This window comes from Photinus pyralis, unplaced genomic scaffold (genome assembly GCF_008802855.1).
Source record: "Photinus pyralis isolate 1611_PpyrPB1 unplaced genomic scaffold, Ppyr1.3 Ppyr1.4_LG8, whole genome shotgun sequence".
NCBI lineage: Eukaryota > Metazoa > Arthropoda > Insecta > Coleoptera > Lampyridae > Photinus > Photinus pyralis.
Window position 1 is genome coordinate 35815497 of NW_022170819.1, and position 15929 is coordinate 35831425.

The 15929-nt window shown below is 37.3% G+C and overlaps 2 protein-coding genes across 2 annotated transcripts; both read right to left on the reverse strand.

Moving 5' to 3' along the window:
- Positions 1–1013: 1013 nt before the first annotated feature.
- LOC116178363 lies at positions 1014–13546 on the reverse strand. Its single transcript, XM_031497831.1, has 3 exons — positions 13420–13546; positions 13238–13372; positions 1014–1292 (listed from the first exon to the last, which is right to left on the reverse strand). Exons 1-3 carry the CDS (start codon positions 13460–13462, stop codon positions 1066–1068), a joined length of 405 nt encoding a protein of 134 aa, XP_031353691.1. The 5' UTR covers positions 13463–13546; the 3' UTR covers positions 1014–1065.
- A 162-nt stretch (positions 13547–13708) lies between these two features.
- LOC116178364 lies at positions 13709–14965 on the reverse strand. The gene is made up of 3 exons (XM_031497832.1): positions 14807–14965; positions 14163–14297; positions 13709–14110 (listed from the first exon to the last, which is right to left on the reverse strand). Exons 1-3 carry the CDS (start codon positions 14856–14858, stop codon positions 13875–13877), a joined length of 423 nt encoding a protein of 140 aa, XP_031353692.1. The 5' UTR covers positions 14859–14965; the 3' UTR covers positions 13709–13874.
- Positions 14966–15929: the final 964 nt, after the last annotated feature.

The following is a 15929-nucleotide window of genomic DNA, read 5'->3' on the forward strand; positions in this document are numbered from 1 at the left end:
CCATCTGTACTTTTGGGGGTACGAGAAAAAGTATGCCTATTTTTCCATTGTGTTATGCTTAACTACTGTTGGATAAAAAAAATGCAAGTTGTCCTATAAAATTTCTAAATTATTTTCTCAAGGCAACGACATGAAATAAATCTAATTGACAGTTGACAAGCGTAGAAAACTCGTACAATTATGCAATATAACCGATTTCTAATAATATACAAAAAAGGAGTTGTACCGCCTTTCAGGAAGAAATAATAATTATTTTTGTCATACCAGCACATCCTTTTTGCATAACGTGCTGAACGTCTAAAAAAAGTCACAGACGACAAGGTACGCTTGCATAATAAAATAATGCGCGTAATTACTTTCAATACAATCGTACAAGTTGGCACTCCCCATTTTATTGATGGACCTTTCCCTGTTTACGATGCCAGCGGTTTTCAACAATTTTCCCTTGCGAGCCTTGCCAAAATCGAGCGGGCGCGACCTTTCGCAATTTGAATCTGTGGGTACTTACGTCAGCACGCGACAATTACATATTAATAGCTTTACGATCTAAATATATCCAATAGATTCAGAAGACAACTTATTTTCCGGTAGTTTGTGTGGAGATTCTGGAATAGGCAACCGACGCCTTGCCTTGTTATTCTCGTGTATTAAGGGTGCCGTCACAGAGACGCCACCACCCATTCCAGACGTTAATTTTGCTTGCTTATATAGAAATCCGAAATGCCCGCACGACGTCATTAATCAAAAAAAGAATGCGTTCGTTACTGGAATACTACGGGGTGTATTACAAAAGTCGCCCTAATTAACACCGGAAAATTAAGCCGCCCTTGTAGTAAATCTGGCGCCAGAAATTATTGATCGTTATCAGAGGCTTCTTCGTAACTTTGGGGAACCGACGTGTACAAACACATTTCTATTTTTCGACGCTGAGAAAATAGGACAAAGTAGGTGATCAATATTCGCCGCTATCGGCAGGTGGTGGGTCTACATAATAATAATAATAAAAGTCAACGTTCCTAGTAACAGTTTTTATTTTCAATTCGTTAATGGCGTAACAAAGTGGATCTAAAACATTTTATTGGCCAAGTAGGCGATTGGAAGACAAATTTGTAGTAAGATGAGGGCCGCTTTTCTGGCGTCGGCCGAATTGCAAAGCTCGGTATTGCAGACGCGGCACTCCTTAACTTTGAAGGTACCTTTGTCGTCTTCGCAGTTGTGTATGCTGCTTTTGTCTATTGGGCTTGTGTTTAGTAGCGTTTCACAGCCTGATGATACCCTGTGATGGGCGCCATCTGCAATTTAAAAGGATGTTAGTTATCGTCATAGGTGCGAACTGAGAAAGTTAGTTCGGAAGTAATAAGTACTCTGATTTTAGTTTTCCTCATACAATACTCGACATACTTTTCCGGGTTTCCACATTTCCACATTTTTGGGATTCTTTCGGGCAGGGATTGTTTCTATAGTACGAAATCAATAGCAATCTTGCACAATTCGAGACAACACCTTTTTAGTAGATTAAGGTTGATATGGGGACCAAGAATCCAACAATCAAAAAAGTCGAAAGGTTAATGTATAAGAGAAGGAGGAGATGTCCAAAACCACAGATGGGATGATGGCGGTTTTCCTGGCATATCTTCGGAAGTAATTGGAATGTTCTTTAAAGCATGATAATAAACTCTTTTTTGTGCATCTTTTCTCTAATTTGACCATCGTCGTATCTTCTATGGTTTCGGCGATCCCCATGATACATTATCTTGGACACAGTCTATACTACCGCTAATGTAGGGAAGGGCTCCTGAAATAGACAGGAATTAAGGGGAGAGAATAAATGGTTTCTATAGAAACAGAACTGTCATATGTTCTGAACGTCATTTTATATCGTGCGTTTGAAAAAGATTGACAGATGTCATTAGAATGCACAGTCATTTGTTTCACTTTATCTACCCTTACGGTAAAGAACGGATTAGCCTACTGATTCAAACCTGTTAAAATGTCAATTTAACATATGCTATACAATAAAAAAAAGTATGCAGGCACAGAGCACGTATAAAAGGCGACAAGGCGTTAATGAAAACAGAAGTGGCCAGATAGAAAGCAAAAGAAAAGTGGAACTGATTAATAAGCCAATGTAGAGAACAGCTACGGAAACACACTGGCCACACAAGCATAGGAAATCAGTAATTATACACAGAAAAATTAAACAATTGGACGAGGGAAATCAAACCTTTAATTAAGACGATAGAAGAATTGACCTACAAGGGTTGCGTACATATATTCATGTATTTATAGTGATTGGTCCACCCTTTAAGCATAATTAATTAAACAAATAACAAGTAAAAAGTAGTATTTATTTACTGATATTTTTTATTTATTTATTTATTTATTTACAATTACAGAGTGACCCGCATAAAGTTTTTTTTTACTAGAAGCGTCTATGGTTCATACTTTAAAGAGAGATCTTCAGAAGTAAAAAGTCGGAATTTTACAGTCTGCGCATGCGCGCAATTAATTTTTACTATGTGCGATGTGTTTGCCTTTGCTGATGACATTTGTAGTTTTCGATTTTTACTACACGTGATATGTTGTTCTTTACTAGAATCCTCTAATACCCTCCTAAATAAGGAGGTTGGCACTGCACAGAATGCGCAACGCCTCTAGTGTTTACAATATGAGATATGTTTGCCTTTAACTGAAGCATCTGTGATCAAAATTTCAAAAAAATATCTGGATAAATAAAAAAGTTAATATTTACGTAATTTAAAATGAAGCAACGGTTGAATTCTTACATGCATTTATACAGGGTGGCTGGTCCACTCAGTTGCCAGTATTAAAAAAAAAATATGTCATGCACCACAGAAGACACACTCGCTTGCAAGGAAGAAGTGCTTAATAAAAGAGAATCTTTACTAAAAAAATACGCAACTTGCCTGGTTCAAGCACAATCAGCAACCCTGTATATTACAACATTTCAATTTGTTGTTGTTTGTTGGATGCGAGATTTTACCAGGGAATTGTTTTAGGCGATCATGTTCAAATCCCGACCTATTAAAAAGTGATCAGTTGGTAAATTAATCAAAAATGCACATTTCCAATAGGTTTGTTTCTGTATTCCATGGGGAATTGATGTAATTTTGATTTTGTGTTCAATTTAAGGGGGAAAATATTGTGTAAAAAACGTTTTCTAGACGTTATTTCGGTCTAAACACCACTTGTATAATATGTTCAATTTATTAAGTGAAAATCGGGGTGATTATTTATGAATTAAGCTCAAAGTTGGTTTATTGTATTTGAATTTGTGCCTCAGCATTATTTCTCCTTTTAGAATTGTTCGTAATTTCGTGCTATTCTCTGTTTAAATATCGCCATTGTAATTCATTTAATTTGGTTGGCTAACGCCTATCAGGGGAAATTGTGATTAGCGACTTAATTTGACAATCCCGGGGAAGGAGATTTTTACACTAGAAGTGCTGTTTTGCTAAATACTGGGCATTAACGAAAAACGCGGCTGGCTGGTTCGTGACGGTTGGAAAGTGTGATACTATAATAATGTTGCACAGTAGAAGCAGGTTAACTAGGATTGTGTGAAAAGTTTAAAGCCCTGTACGTTTTATGAAAAGTCTGGTAAGTTGAAAAAGGAAGTGAGGGGTACTGTTAAGGATTTGTGTATTAAAGAAAAGCAAAATTCAGAAGCTGCCAGCGTTTGTGTCTGAAGTTAAGTGTGCCTTGTTATCGCAAACTTTTGTGCGTCTAAATTAGTAGGATAATTAAACCGTAAACAGAGTTTCTTATTTTGTTTATTGAACGCCTGCGTGCAGAGTAATTTGTTCCAACAAGCTTTGTAATCTTTTCTTTCTTTCAGGAGTTTTCTTTATTTCATGTGTTTCGGAATACATTTTTGGAGTGAATTGTGTGTTTATTCCAGGGTTTATTCGAATCCTTCGTATGATCAGGATAGAGTTTTCATGTCAGATTCTTTTTCTCGTTTCCAAAAATTGTGTCAGGTGTTAATTTTCTTTGGCATTTTCTGAAGTTGAGTGTATATTGGGATTTATCTTTGTACCATATGGCAAAGTATACGAGGAGAAATTATAAAAAGTTTAAACAATAATGTTTTGTTTGAGCTAGGTGAGCAGGTGTTTTGTTGGTGTAGAACAAGAACACGTACAAATACACCTCACATGTAACATCGAAACAATCAGACACACGTTTGGAATAATCCTTACCCTTCAGTAAGAAACGAATGATTCAAATAAAACTAGCTAAGTACGACTTGTTGAAATCTTCGTAAGTAAAAAAAAAATATTATCGCGTGTTTCCAGTTACACCCAATGATATAGAAAAAGGTCAGTTTCCTGTCAAACGGCATCCAGACAATCCCGAACCTGTTTTCAGCAAACCAACCAAACGGATGTCCCGACTTTTAACCAATTTCACATTACGCAACAAGTGCCAACCAAATTGCAAAAGCGCTACACCTTGTCGCTGCAAATTCTCAAAGCTCACGAAAACAAGCAAACCAATAATTATACTACGGGCAAAAATCATACGACCTGTGGGATTACATATAGCATACATGAATTCTTGAAGGGTAGACAATAGCGGGGAGCACAATATAGACCAAAGTACAATAATACACACCCCTAGTACAATAATAAGAATAATCTCTAATTAGCAGTGAAATAAACTTTCCGCACATTCAGTTTGTTTGGGTGTTTTCCCAAAAAAATTGGAGTATAGATAAATTGTGGCCACCACCAAGGCTTTAATCGCTTAGGTGTGAAACAAACAGTTCTTTACCATAACTATTTGCTCCAGCGGTCTAGAAATAACTCCTTCAAATTAAGTTGATCAATATAAGTGCATTTTTTTAAAACTTGTATATGTCTCGCCAGATTTCATGCTAATCGATCCCTCGGCTGCTTTTGCAATACCTACTTTTCTTACCTCGACTTTATTTGCTAGGGGTAATGCCAGATCAAATTTAAAAAAAATATACACACAAATAAAACACGGAAATGCCAAAGCTTCATACAAAATTATAATGATTAAATACGTTGTAATTTCGTATTCAGTTCCAGGGCTTTCAATGGGGCAGGTCAATGTTAATGCTTCATAAACACAAATTGATTTGTAATTTTCGGTGGAGATTTCCACGTGCCGTGATACCCCTGCTCTTTCATCAGGATTGGGGAAATTGTGGGTGTGCTTTGCCTTTAGTTTGTTGCTAAAGGGAAATGAGAGTTCGATTCCAAAATTATACCCTTCGAGGGCACTAGTTGATTTGCTAACGTCCTTGAAGTTCCACCATGTATCCGAATGCCATTAATAATTTTGGCGTAATTCGAAAGGATAATCTAATCATTGGACGATATAAGTTGCCCAACGGAACATTCCATAATTCTTATTTGTTATTTATGAATCATTTTCAGCGATACGTTTGCGTTTCACACGCGATTGTGGGAAAGGCGCTGACCTAACATCGTTACACATTGTTTATTTTTAAAATTTTACTAATGCTTTTCTGACCACTATCCACCCACATTATGCAATTTCTATTAGGCGTAGGTATTCCAAAAAGGGGTCAAAAATTATCATCTTGTAGATACGAAAAGGAGAACTTCTTGTAAGGGCTTCGCTTGGCCTCCCACTACAATGATTCTTCTTTTTCTACACACTGGTAGAGAGCTACTACTTACTTCCCGAATGGTTCATACACTTTAAACTTAAGTTTAAAGGAATTCTTAAACTTTCCAATAGTATGTTCCTAATAATAAATAAAGTAAGTAATGGTAACGATTAGTTTCAAGTTGGATGGTATTTGTATTATGACCTTCGTTGTTTCTTATGTCAAAGGTCGATAAAGTTGACAAGACAATTTCTAACAGAAAAAATAGCGTATAAAAATCATGTCTTCATAATGATGGGTTTAATATTAAGTGCTATCATTGTTATTATTTTTGTTTATGGGTATTCTAGAAATCTCGATAGACATCGAGTGGTCATAAAAGATTAATCATGGGCGATAAACAGCGAATGCGGATGTGACGCATTTGTTCCGGGAAATATGACTGTGTTTGTTCGAGAACATGCTACAATATTCGGGAGCGTTCGAGAAGTTTCGATAAAGACCGGCGGTTGCTATATAAGCAAATCGAATTGTGTTTCGAGTCAGTTGTAACACCGATTCGAAGTGAAATATTAAGTCTCCTCTCGTGGGAGTTGGTTTTTACAAACTACAACTTTCCTCCGCGACTCCTTTTTAAGATGAGGGGGTGACGGGGAAAGTGGGATGGGGGTTAGAAATTTATTTTAGCTTTCATGGTAATCTAATGAAAGGTGTCAACGAAAGGAAATTCGTTTTTGCCAATCTTAGTCGTCCTCCTGGATCCCTTATCGTGATTGGTTCTAATTACTAATATCTCTGGAGGGCGATTGGGACGTTTGGGAGAAATATATCCATTGGTGATTTTTCTGAGAGTTTAAATGTGCTTTAAGTGTGCTCCTTGATGATGCAAGTGTGGAAGCAGTCTCAATCTGTTAGTTTTATTATACCTGCATCAGAATCGCTGTTTAAAACACGCCTGAGCGTGCGAAAAAAGGCGATTAAAACACGCTAAGTAACGTTACTTCAAATATGACTAATGAAACTAAAATAAAAAATATGATATTATTATAAATAAATATTATTATTATCAGAAATACCCTGGTATATCCTGCTACGGGCCTGTGTTACATCCCACATCAACGATCAGCATTATCCTGGCGAATTGTAGAAATACTAAATAAAAATGAGTTTCTTTAAAACTTAACTTTTCCGCACGGAAGAATGTTGTTGAGACCCAGTACTTTCCCTTTATAATATTTACCTCTCACCTTCACCTCTCATTTTTGGAAAAAAACACGCTATTATATTCGTTATGGCTGGCTGGCTGTCCGACTGCAGCAATTGCAATAGCTACAAACTTCATATTTTCACTAAAAGCTTTCTGATGTAGTGTAGATGTGCAGGCTCTAGTCTATTTTGAGTTAGATTACTTGTGAGATCGATAATTGATGAAAATAATTTCGATATGGTTTTCGGAGGTACTACAACTTTACCTTTAGATAGCGCTACCAGTATAACAACTTAATTATTAGCGCATTTTTGAAAAAAAATACGCTATTATATTTGGTATGGCTGGCTGGGTGGCTGTCCGGCTGAGATCTCAGCAATTACAATTGCTAGAGACTTTAAATTTCACTGAAAGCTTTCTGTTATAGTGTATAGATGTGCAGACTTTAGTCTATTCTAACTTTTTGAGTTAGATTACTCGTGAAATCGATAATTTAAAACTTTGCTAATGAAATACTGATCTGCATTACCAAAAATGCGTTTCCATCATGCATATGCTGATTAACAACTTGTTTTAAGTAACTGTTAATATTATTTGTATATTTATAAATGTATACAGATTAAATTGTTTGAACAATGAAAATCTAACCCAACCTAAATCAGACAGGCAAACAGAAGGACAGAGAGACAGACAGATAGCGTGACAACATTGTAAACTTTCACGAGGATCGTTAATAATTTACCACAGGGTAGGTACATACTTTCAATTTCGATTTCCCTCTCAACATGCGCCCTGGCTCAGACCACTTTTTCACAATATAATTTGTTTACAACAAAAATGCTATGGATAGAAATTTGTCCTTAATTTAGATGTTGCATTTCTATTTATTAATTCAAAGAATTGCCTTTTTATAGTAAAAATTGTTTAAATAATGTATAAATTGTTTAAATAACGAAAATCTAACTTGGGTAGTTTGTAATTCATAGTGATGCAAGTAAGAAAATTTCAAACGGGAAAAGTGGGGGGTGCTAACTTGATTTCAAGTTGGCACCCCTACTTTAGAATCGGTTATCCGCCGGAACCAAGAGGTACAAATTAGAATTATTTGGGTACAAATTTGTCTTTAACTTATACGTTCCATTTGTTTTTATTGATACTGAAAAATTCCCCTATTTTAGTAAAAAAAATTTTTTTGTTTAATGATGTATAAATGGTTTGATTTTTGTACAAATTAGTTTTTTAATTCATAGTTAATGATACACCTAATCAAATTTCAATCGGGAAAAGTAGGGGTGCTAACTTGAGGTCAAGTTGACATCCCCACTTTAAAAATAGGTTTTCCGACAGAATTAAGCGAGTAAAAAGTTCTAATTTTGTGGGTACAAATTAGTCTTTAATTAGTCCTAAATTATAGGCATATTTTTACTTGATTTCGGCAAAGTGGGGGTGCCAACTTGATCACATTTAATTTTTGTTATAACTTATGGTTTTTATGGAAGAGACATTTATCAATGGCAATTTTTAAGATAACATTAACGCTGGATGTTTTAATTTCTGCATTCAACCATTGAATAAAAAATTTTTTATTCAATGATTCAAGCCACATAGCAGAACTATATAAATGCATATTCTATGTGGGATTTTATACAGAGTGGCCCAACGAGAAGTATAGAGAGGGCTTTTAGGGTATTAAATTTAGAAATTTCGAAAAATCCTCGAACACGTCAATTTTGTATTCGAGGGGGACAACTTTTGGAATACAAATCACGAACCCAAGTCTTCACCCCTCTACGTATGGGAGCTTAACCCCTAAAATTTTAAATGGAATCCTATGGCACATGGCACATTATTTGAAAGCCAATTTAATCGTGATTACTAATCTGCTTTGATTTTTTAATTCTATTGATTCGTTTCGGAGATATTCGCATTTGAAATGGTTTTTTCCCCTGATTTAAGTCCTCTAGATTACTTCTTGTGGGGATATTTAAAGAATAAAGTTTATACTACTCCGCCCGGAACATTACAAGGGTTGCGAGCACGTATAACCATAGTGTAAGAATAGAATACACTATGGTATAACTCAACAATTTCGAGGGATTACCCCCGAAATCTTGCAACATGTACGGCAGCGTTTTGAAGCAAATCTTTATTATTACATGGAAGCAGGCGGAAGGCAACGGTCTAGGACAAGTCATCGCCGCCGACTCATCGCGGCTGACTAAGCGCGGCCGGTTCATCGCCGAGCCGTGTCATCGCCGGCCAACTCATCGCCGCCCAACTCATCGCCGAAAGTGTCGGTTTCTTGGCTATTGCATCCACTATGCCATAACCACACGACAAGGCAACGAAATAAAAGAATGTATGGGCAGTAAGTCCTATCTATTTATTAATTCGGCATTGAAAAGGTTACATCAACAACAAAAATCCCTTAACCAGTATAAAAGCGTATAACTAAATAATGGCAATGATTATACATAGCATCGAAAATTTAGTACAAAGTTTAAAGAATTCCTCTGATACACAATGATAATTAATGATACTAGAAAGTATGACATCAAAATTTTTGTTTAATCACATGCTAATACGAATGAGTTATTGATGAGACTAATCAGGTTGTTGATTACCAAGTTGAAAAATCCCTCTGATCCAAAATGATAATTAATGAAACTAGAAAGTAAGACATCAACATTTTTATTAATCACATGCTAACATTAATGAGGTATTGATGAAATTAATTAGGTTGTAGTGGATATAAGAACCCTTCTCAAAATTACAGTTTGGTAGTTTATTCTCATTCCTTGGCGATTAAGGCATATTTGATAGTGTCATGGAAGCGGAAATTGTGAGCCAACGGGGCCGCGAAAAGTTTAATTACGAAGGTCATTTGTATATTTTTGATAAGCGTAGCAAGTGCAACGTTGGTGTCAAATTTTGGCGGTGTGATCAGATGGGTCGCTGCAAAGCAAGACTGCATACCCAGAACGGAGAAGTCATAAAGCAACTAAATGATCATTCTCACGACTCTTCGTCAGTTGGTGTGGAAGTTGCAACTGTGATAACAACTATTAAACGTCGTGCTGAATCAACTGTTGAAAACACGGTTCAAGTTATCAACCAGTGTATAGGAAATTTATCACAAGCTGGGCAAGCCGCTATTCCCAATACTGCAGCGTTAAGAAAAGTAATTCGCCGAAAAAGAAATGAAATTCATAATGCACCACTGGATCCTGCTGTTTTAGGAGATCTTGTGATACCGGATGCTTACAAAGTATACCGTTCTGAAGGTGCAGTGGAAGAAAATTTCTTACTACATGATAGTGGCCGTAACGACAACAACAGAATTTTAATCTTCGGTAGAGAGACTTGGATCCAATACCTACAATCGGCACAAACATGGTTTGTCGATGGAACTTTTTCAATTGCACCAAGATTGTTTGCGCAAGTCTACGTCATTATGGCAAAAAAACTTGGAGGAGTGCATCCCATTCTATATGCACTTTTACCTAACAAGCAACGTGCAACTTACGTGCAAATGTTTGAAGCGATAAAGAACTTATCACCAAACTTACATCCCAACTCAGTCAGCTGCGATTTTGAGTCGGCAGCAATTTCTGCAATTTCGGAATGCTTCCCTGACACTGCTATAAGAGGTTGCTTCTTTCATTTAGCAAAGAATATGAAAAAACATTTGACTGACATGGGATTTGTGGCACTCTATAACAACGATGCCGAATTTGCTTTAAAAGCAAAAATGGTGATTTCTTTGGTCTTCGTACCATTGGACGATCTCGACGGATTTGTGGAAGAGCTTGGGCAAGAGTTACCTCAAGAATTACAACCTCTGTTGGACTGGTTCGAGGATAATTACATGGGTCGTCTTAACAGACGTGGCAATGGGAGACGGCGACCTTTGTTTCCGCCAGAAACTTGGAATCTGTACGATAGAGTATTAAACGATCAAGACCGCACGAACAATCATGTTGAAGCTGCACATCGCCGTATACAGACGGAATTGGGAGTACATCATCCAACAACGTGGAAGTTCATTGATGGTTTGCGGAAGGTCCAGAAAAATCGTGATACATATTATGAACAACTAGTGGCAGGAAACAGCGCACCTCCCAAATTGAGGAAATATCGCATGGCTGACGAAAGGATAAAATCAATTGTATCACAATACCACATCCGAGATAAAATTTAATATTTACGTGGCTTGGCACATAATTACCAGTTTTAGAAAGTCATTATATCCATACTTATTATTCGTAGTTTTTAAGTTTTTCGTGTCTTGCGTTTTAATAATATTGATTACCATAGTGGATCAGATTGTTATAATGTAAGCTTTAATAATGGTGAAAATATTGTTGTTGTTGTAACCTTTTCAATGCCGAATGAATAAATAGATAAGACTTACTGCCCATACATTCTTTTATTTCGTTGCCTTGTCGGGTGGTTATGGCATGGTGGATGCAATAACCAAGAAACCGACACTTTCGGCGATGAGTTGGGCGGCGATGAGTTGGCCGGCGATGACACGGCTCGGCGATGAACCGGCCGCGCTTAGTCGGCCGCGATGAGTTGGCGGCGATGACTTGTCCCATTCCGGAAGGCAATTCGAGCATTTATTGAAATAAATGTTGTGGGTTTAAAGTTATGTTATTTTTTTCAAAATTTAAAAATTTTAATACAAGGTGACAGATCGCATTTGTATTGGTTTTTTTAGAAAAAACCATTTCAAATGCGAATATCTCCGAAACGAATCAATAGAATTTAAAAAGCAAAGCTGATTAGTAATCACGATTAAACTGGCTTTCAAATAATGTGCCATTTGCCATAGGATTCCATTTAAAATTTTAGGGGTTAAGCTCCCTACGTAGAGGGGTGAAGACTTGGGTTCGTGATTTGTATTCCAAAAGTTGTCCCCCTCGAATACAAAATTGACGTGTTCGAGGATTTTTCGAAATTTCTAAATTTAATACCCTAAAAGCCCTCTCTATACTTCTCGTTGGGCCACTCTGTATATCCATAGAATAAGGAAAAGTATGTCGTAAATATCCGACGTATGTGCAAGGGATATACGTTTGGCAGACTTCACATAATACTTACTATAATATACGTGTCGGATATCTTATGTATATTCAAGTATATGCTTCAGACATGGTTTGTATATTGGTACACTGACAAGTGGCGATACACCATGAATATTCCTATAATATGCAAAGATGTTCCATAGGATATTCCATATAATGTTGTATACGTTCAGAATAAATGTTCTATAGAGATTCCTCTAATATTCGGAACCTAGCATCTATACATAAATAAATTCTTTTCATTGAGTGGTTTTCTGTTTATGAAGTCTCCTAAAATATAATGGAAATAATAAATATATATGTTTCCATAATGTATTTAAATTTTATTGGCAATGAAACAAAGTAATATGGATGCTATCCTGCATGCTATTGATAAACAACTAGTTTTATTTTCATTAATCTTACTTTAACGACTCACCATCAAAATTTAAAGCAATAAAGCTGGAAAATGTGCTTACCAAATTTGTATTGTTTTATTCAACACTGTACTCCCCCTGTATAAGTCACGCTCATATTTTATAACTTTAGGTCATGCACAAACCAAATTCAAACAATAAAATTCGTTACTTTCACTATCAAAATTTGAAAATCAAACTCATTAATAACTCGCTGGATAACACTCCTGATTTTAGCAAAATGAACTGTATTTGTAATACCACTCCTGGTATATTTTGGATGCATATATTTTATACTTTGTGTGCCTAAACATCCTTATCACATCCCAAACGTATATTCCATACGGGACATAAAATGTCCATAATGAATGTACATAGTATATACATAAGATGTACAGGATATTTCCTGTACATTTTGGATTTAAAATGTGTATACATAAGATATCGAATGCTATGTGGGAATATAGACGCTTACTTCAAATGAATCCTAATTCGGCTAGTTTTGGGTTACAGTAATAACAAGAAAAATTCAAGATTTTGACATGTTTTGATCAAAATGCCTGTAGTCCCCAAAATCACATCTAATTCACGCCTTTAGTATTGAGACTACGGCTTTGGTCTTGTTGCCAGCGATTTTAAGGCAAATTGTGCTCCAAATTTTTTTTATTATACCCGAATTATTCAATTTTAGTATAGCATCAAAATTCCCGAATTACCATTTGAGTAGGAACAGTTTCCTGAAACCGAAAAATATCCTTACGTCGCGTCCTTGCAAATTTATACTTGCGTAGGTCTGCAATGAGACAAATTACAATCGAGATCCCACGCTAGTGACAAACACGTCGAAAGTGTCCAAATTTTTGAATCTCTCACACAGCGCGCCCAACGGAATCTTAATTGAAAAATAATCGGAACTTACCGTAAAAGGCTTTGTAGACGCAAACAATTTGGTAATCCTTCGCCGGTTTTCCGCAGTTCGTCTCTTGCGGTTTCGCTTCCAACTTGCACCCGTTCTCCACTTCCGACTGGCAATGGTAGCACTTGAGGGCTTGCCCTAAAGGTTGACGCTTGATTTCCAATGTAAGACTTTGTCGAAATTACCTGAGGCGATTAAAGTGCAGGCGATCAGCAGGATTCTCTTCATGTTTTTCACGCGAGCAAAGGCCAACTGACTTTAATGCAAGCGTAATGTAGGCGCTAGCAATTTTGTAATTTACACTTGAGGTCAAGAGGCCACGTGCCCAGCAATTGTAGTTGGCCCCAAAGGTAATTAAGGCACGCGACTCCTGAGTGGGTTAAAAAAGACAGTTTACGTCAACTTTTTTTATTTTAAAGACATGTAATTACAGAGTATAGGTATTAAAAAGTGAACATCACCCCTACGTCGGCGAACAATATAAAAATCTTTTATTTAAACTAGAAAAACCAACAAAAAACCTATCATTTATTAGAATGTACAACTTTGATTTACTATATCGGATCTAATTAATATTAATTTCCTTAGCTTTTAAGACTCACACAAAAAGCAAAATGTTTCAAAAAATAATTGAGAACGTTTAGGACAGTACAAATTTAGTGACTAAGTACATCAAAGGAAGGCACAAGAAGCTGACCATGCTTGTACCCAAAACTGAGGACGAGTTACACAAATCTTTGTCGCACACTCGGCACTCTTTGAGGTCTGTGCCTGGTTGTAGTTGTTTGCAGTCTGGGATGTTGTCTTTCGTCATTGGTAGGTTCGATGCGATTTGGTCACAGCCTGCACGTACTTTATCGGTGTTTTTCGCGGTGTCTGTACAATGTGTGGATTAGAAAGGGTGTGCGACACCGACGGACGGACTTACCATGAAAGACTTTGTAGGTACAAACTGAAACGAAATTTGGTGCCGGGTTTCCGCAGGGTACATCTTTGGGGTTGCTACTTTTAATGCAACCGTCCAACTTGTCCGATTCGCATGTGTAACATTTAAGGGCGGACGCTGAAACAAATTTCAATTGATCAGGGGTGCGCGTTTTTGTTGCGAGGGGTCGCGCAAATTTAAATCAAAACGGCGAGGCGGCGCTGGAGCGTAACCTTTGAATTTTACCGTCGAAACGAAATCCTTGAACCGTACTAAAAATATCCGAGCCATCTGCCGACGTCGGCATTTTAACGCTTTTTTTACATTTCAAGGTTTCAAAAATTACCGGGCGTTACAATGTTAAGGCCCACTAAGTTTGGGGGGATCAACGTACTCGCGTTTTTCTGGTTCCACGAAGAGAAAAAAAAAACATGTTACATAAAAGGTCTCGAATAAGCCGCGGAAGATAGTTTTGACTTCTTCAAACTTTTCAACAACAAAAAAAACCGGGCAAAACACCTCTAATTAAAATCGCGCGCGAGGTAGGCGACGCCCTTAAAAGTCGACGCGTCGCAACTCTCCCGAGCCTCGCGAAAATAGAAAGCGCGCAAATCTTTTTTTTCGAAAATCGAAAAATTCGCACTCACCTGTGCTGACGAAAGCAACTAGGCACATTAAAAAGCACACAAATTTTTCCATTTTTGCTATGTGTTTAGTGGCGCTTACTCGAAACGAACTAAACCAACTAAAATTCCGGCTTCAACTAAAGAGCGTGGGTATTAAAATTTCTGAAACCGACTAATAGGTCAAGCAAATCACGTGATTGGTTCGGTTGGGTGACTTCAGCAAACAGGGCCGACCTTAACACGTTCGCAATTTCGCGAAAAACTAGCGGAAAGTCTACAAGCGCGCGCCAATCGCTACGTCTTTTACCCGCGCAACCACCGGAAATCGCCATCGGCGCGTCCCCAAGTTTGCGGCGTTCCCGTACGGTTAGCACGAAGAAAATTTCTTCGAGTACAACCCTGATTGTTTGTGATAAATCTTTGGTGGGAGAATCGAAGCGTTATTATTTCGTTTCTACGATGCGGACACGTCAATTTTGTCAAAAACGTCATTAGTAACAGGATTTGATTTGCCAAACATTAATAATTGTCCCCGCGATCCCAGAAGCTCCCCGCGAAAATTAAGGTTGCGCCTTGCTAAGCGAAGTAGGTACGTGGCGCTACAAAACCAATACGGGGAATTTTCCACGGGTTACGGTGTGACGCATTCGATTCTGCACATTTTCACTGATTGGGAACACGCGTAAAATTAATTGGAATGTTCGAACGGTTTCTCAAATGTGAAATCTAGGGGTTTCATACACGGGTTATAAAGTGAAACTTCTACAACAGTTTCTCTTTGTACCAGTTTTCCGGTTCGCACCCGAAGAATTCGGATAATTCGGACATTTCTCTACCGAATATCTAGCAAGAAAGAAATTAAATAGCTCAAAAGTAAATATGCTAAAATGGTTGATGTAAAAGTTATTCATGTAATGAAGGTTATTTTTACTGAGGGATGCCGCTAATTAAATGGAAGCGAAATATTGGGCCGTATGAATAAAAGTAAGCAAATGCTTATACTTGCAAAATTCAAAGTAAATACTCGTGTGCTCCTTCGTACTAGGCGACTTAGCAGCGCTTCTAAGCAGAAGGACAGGACGCAGTGCAGCGCTGCTGCCCATCCCAGTGTGAAGGGGCACTTACGAGTATTTACTTTGAATTT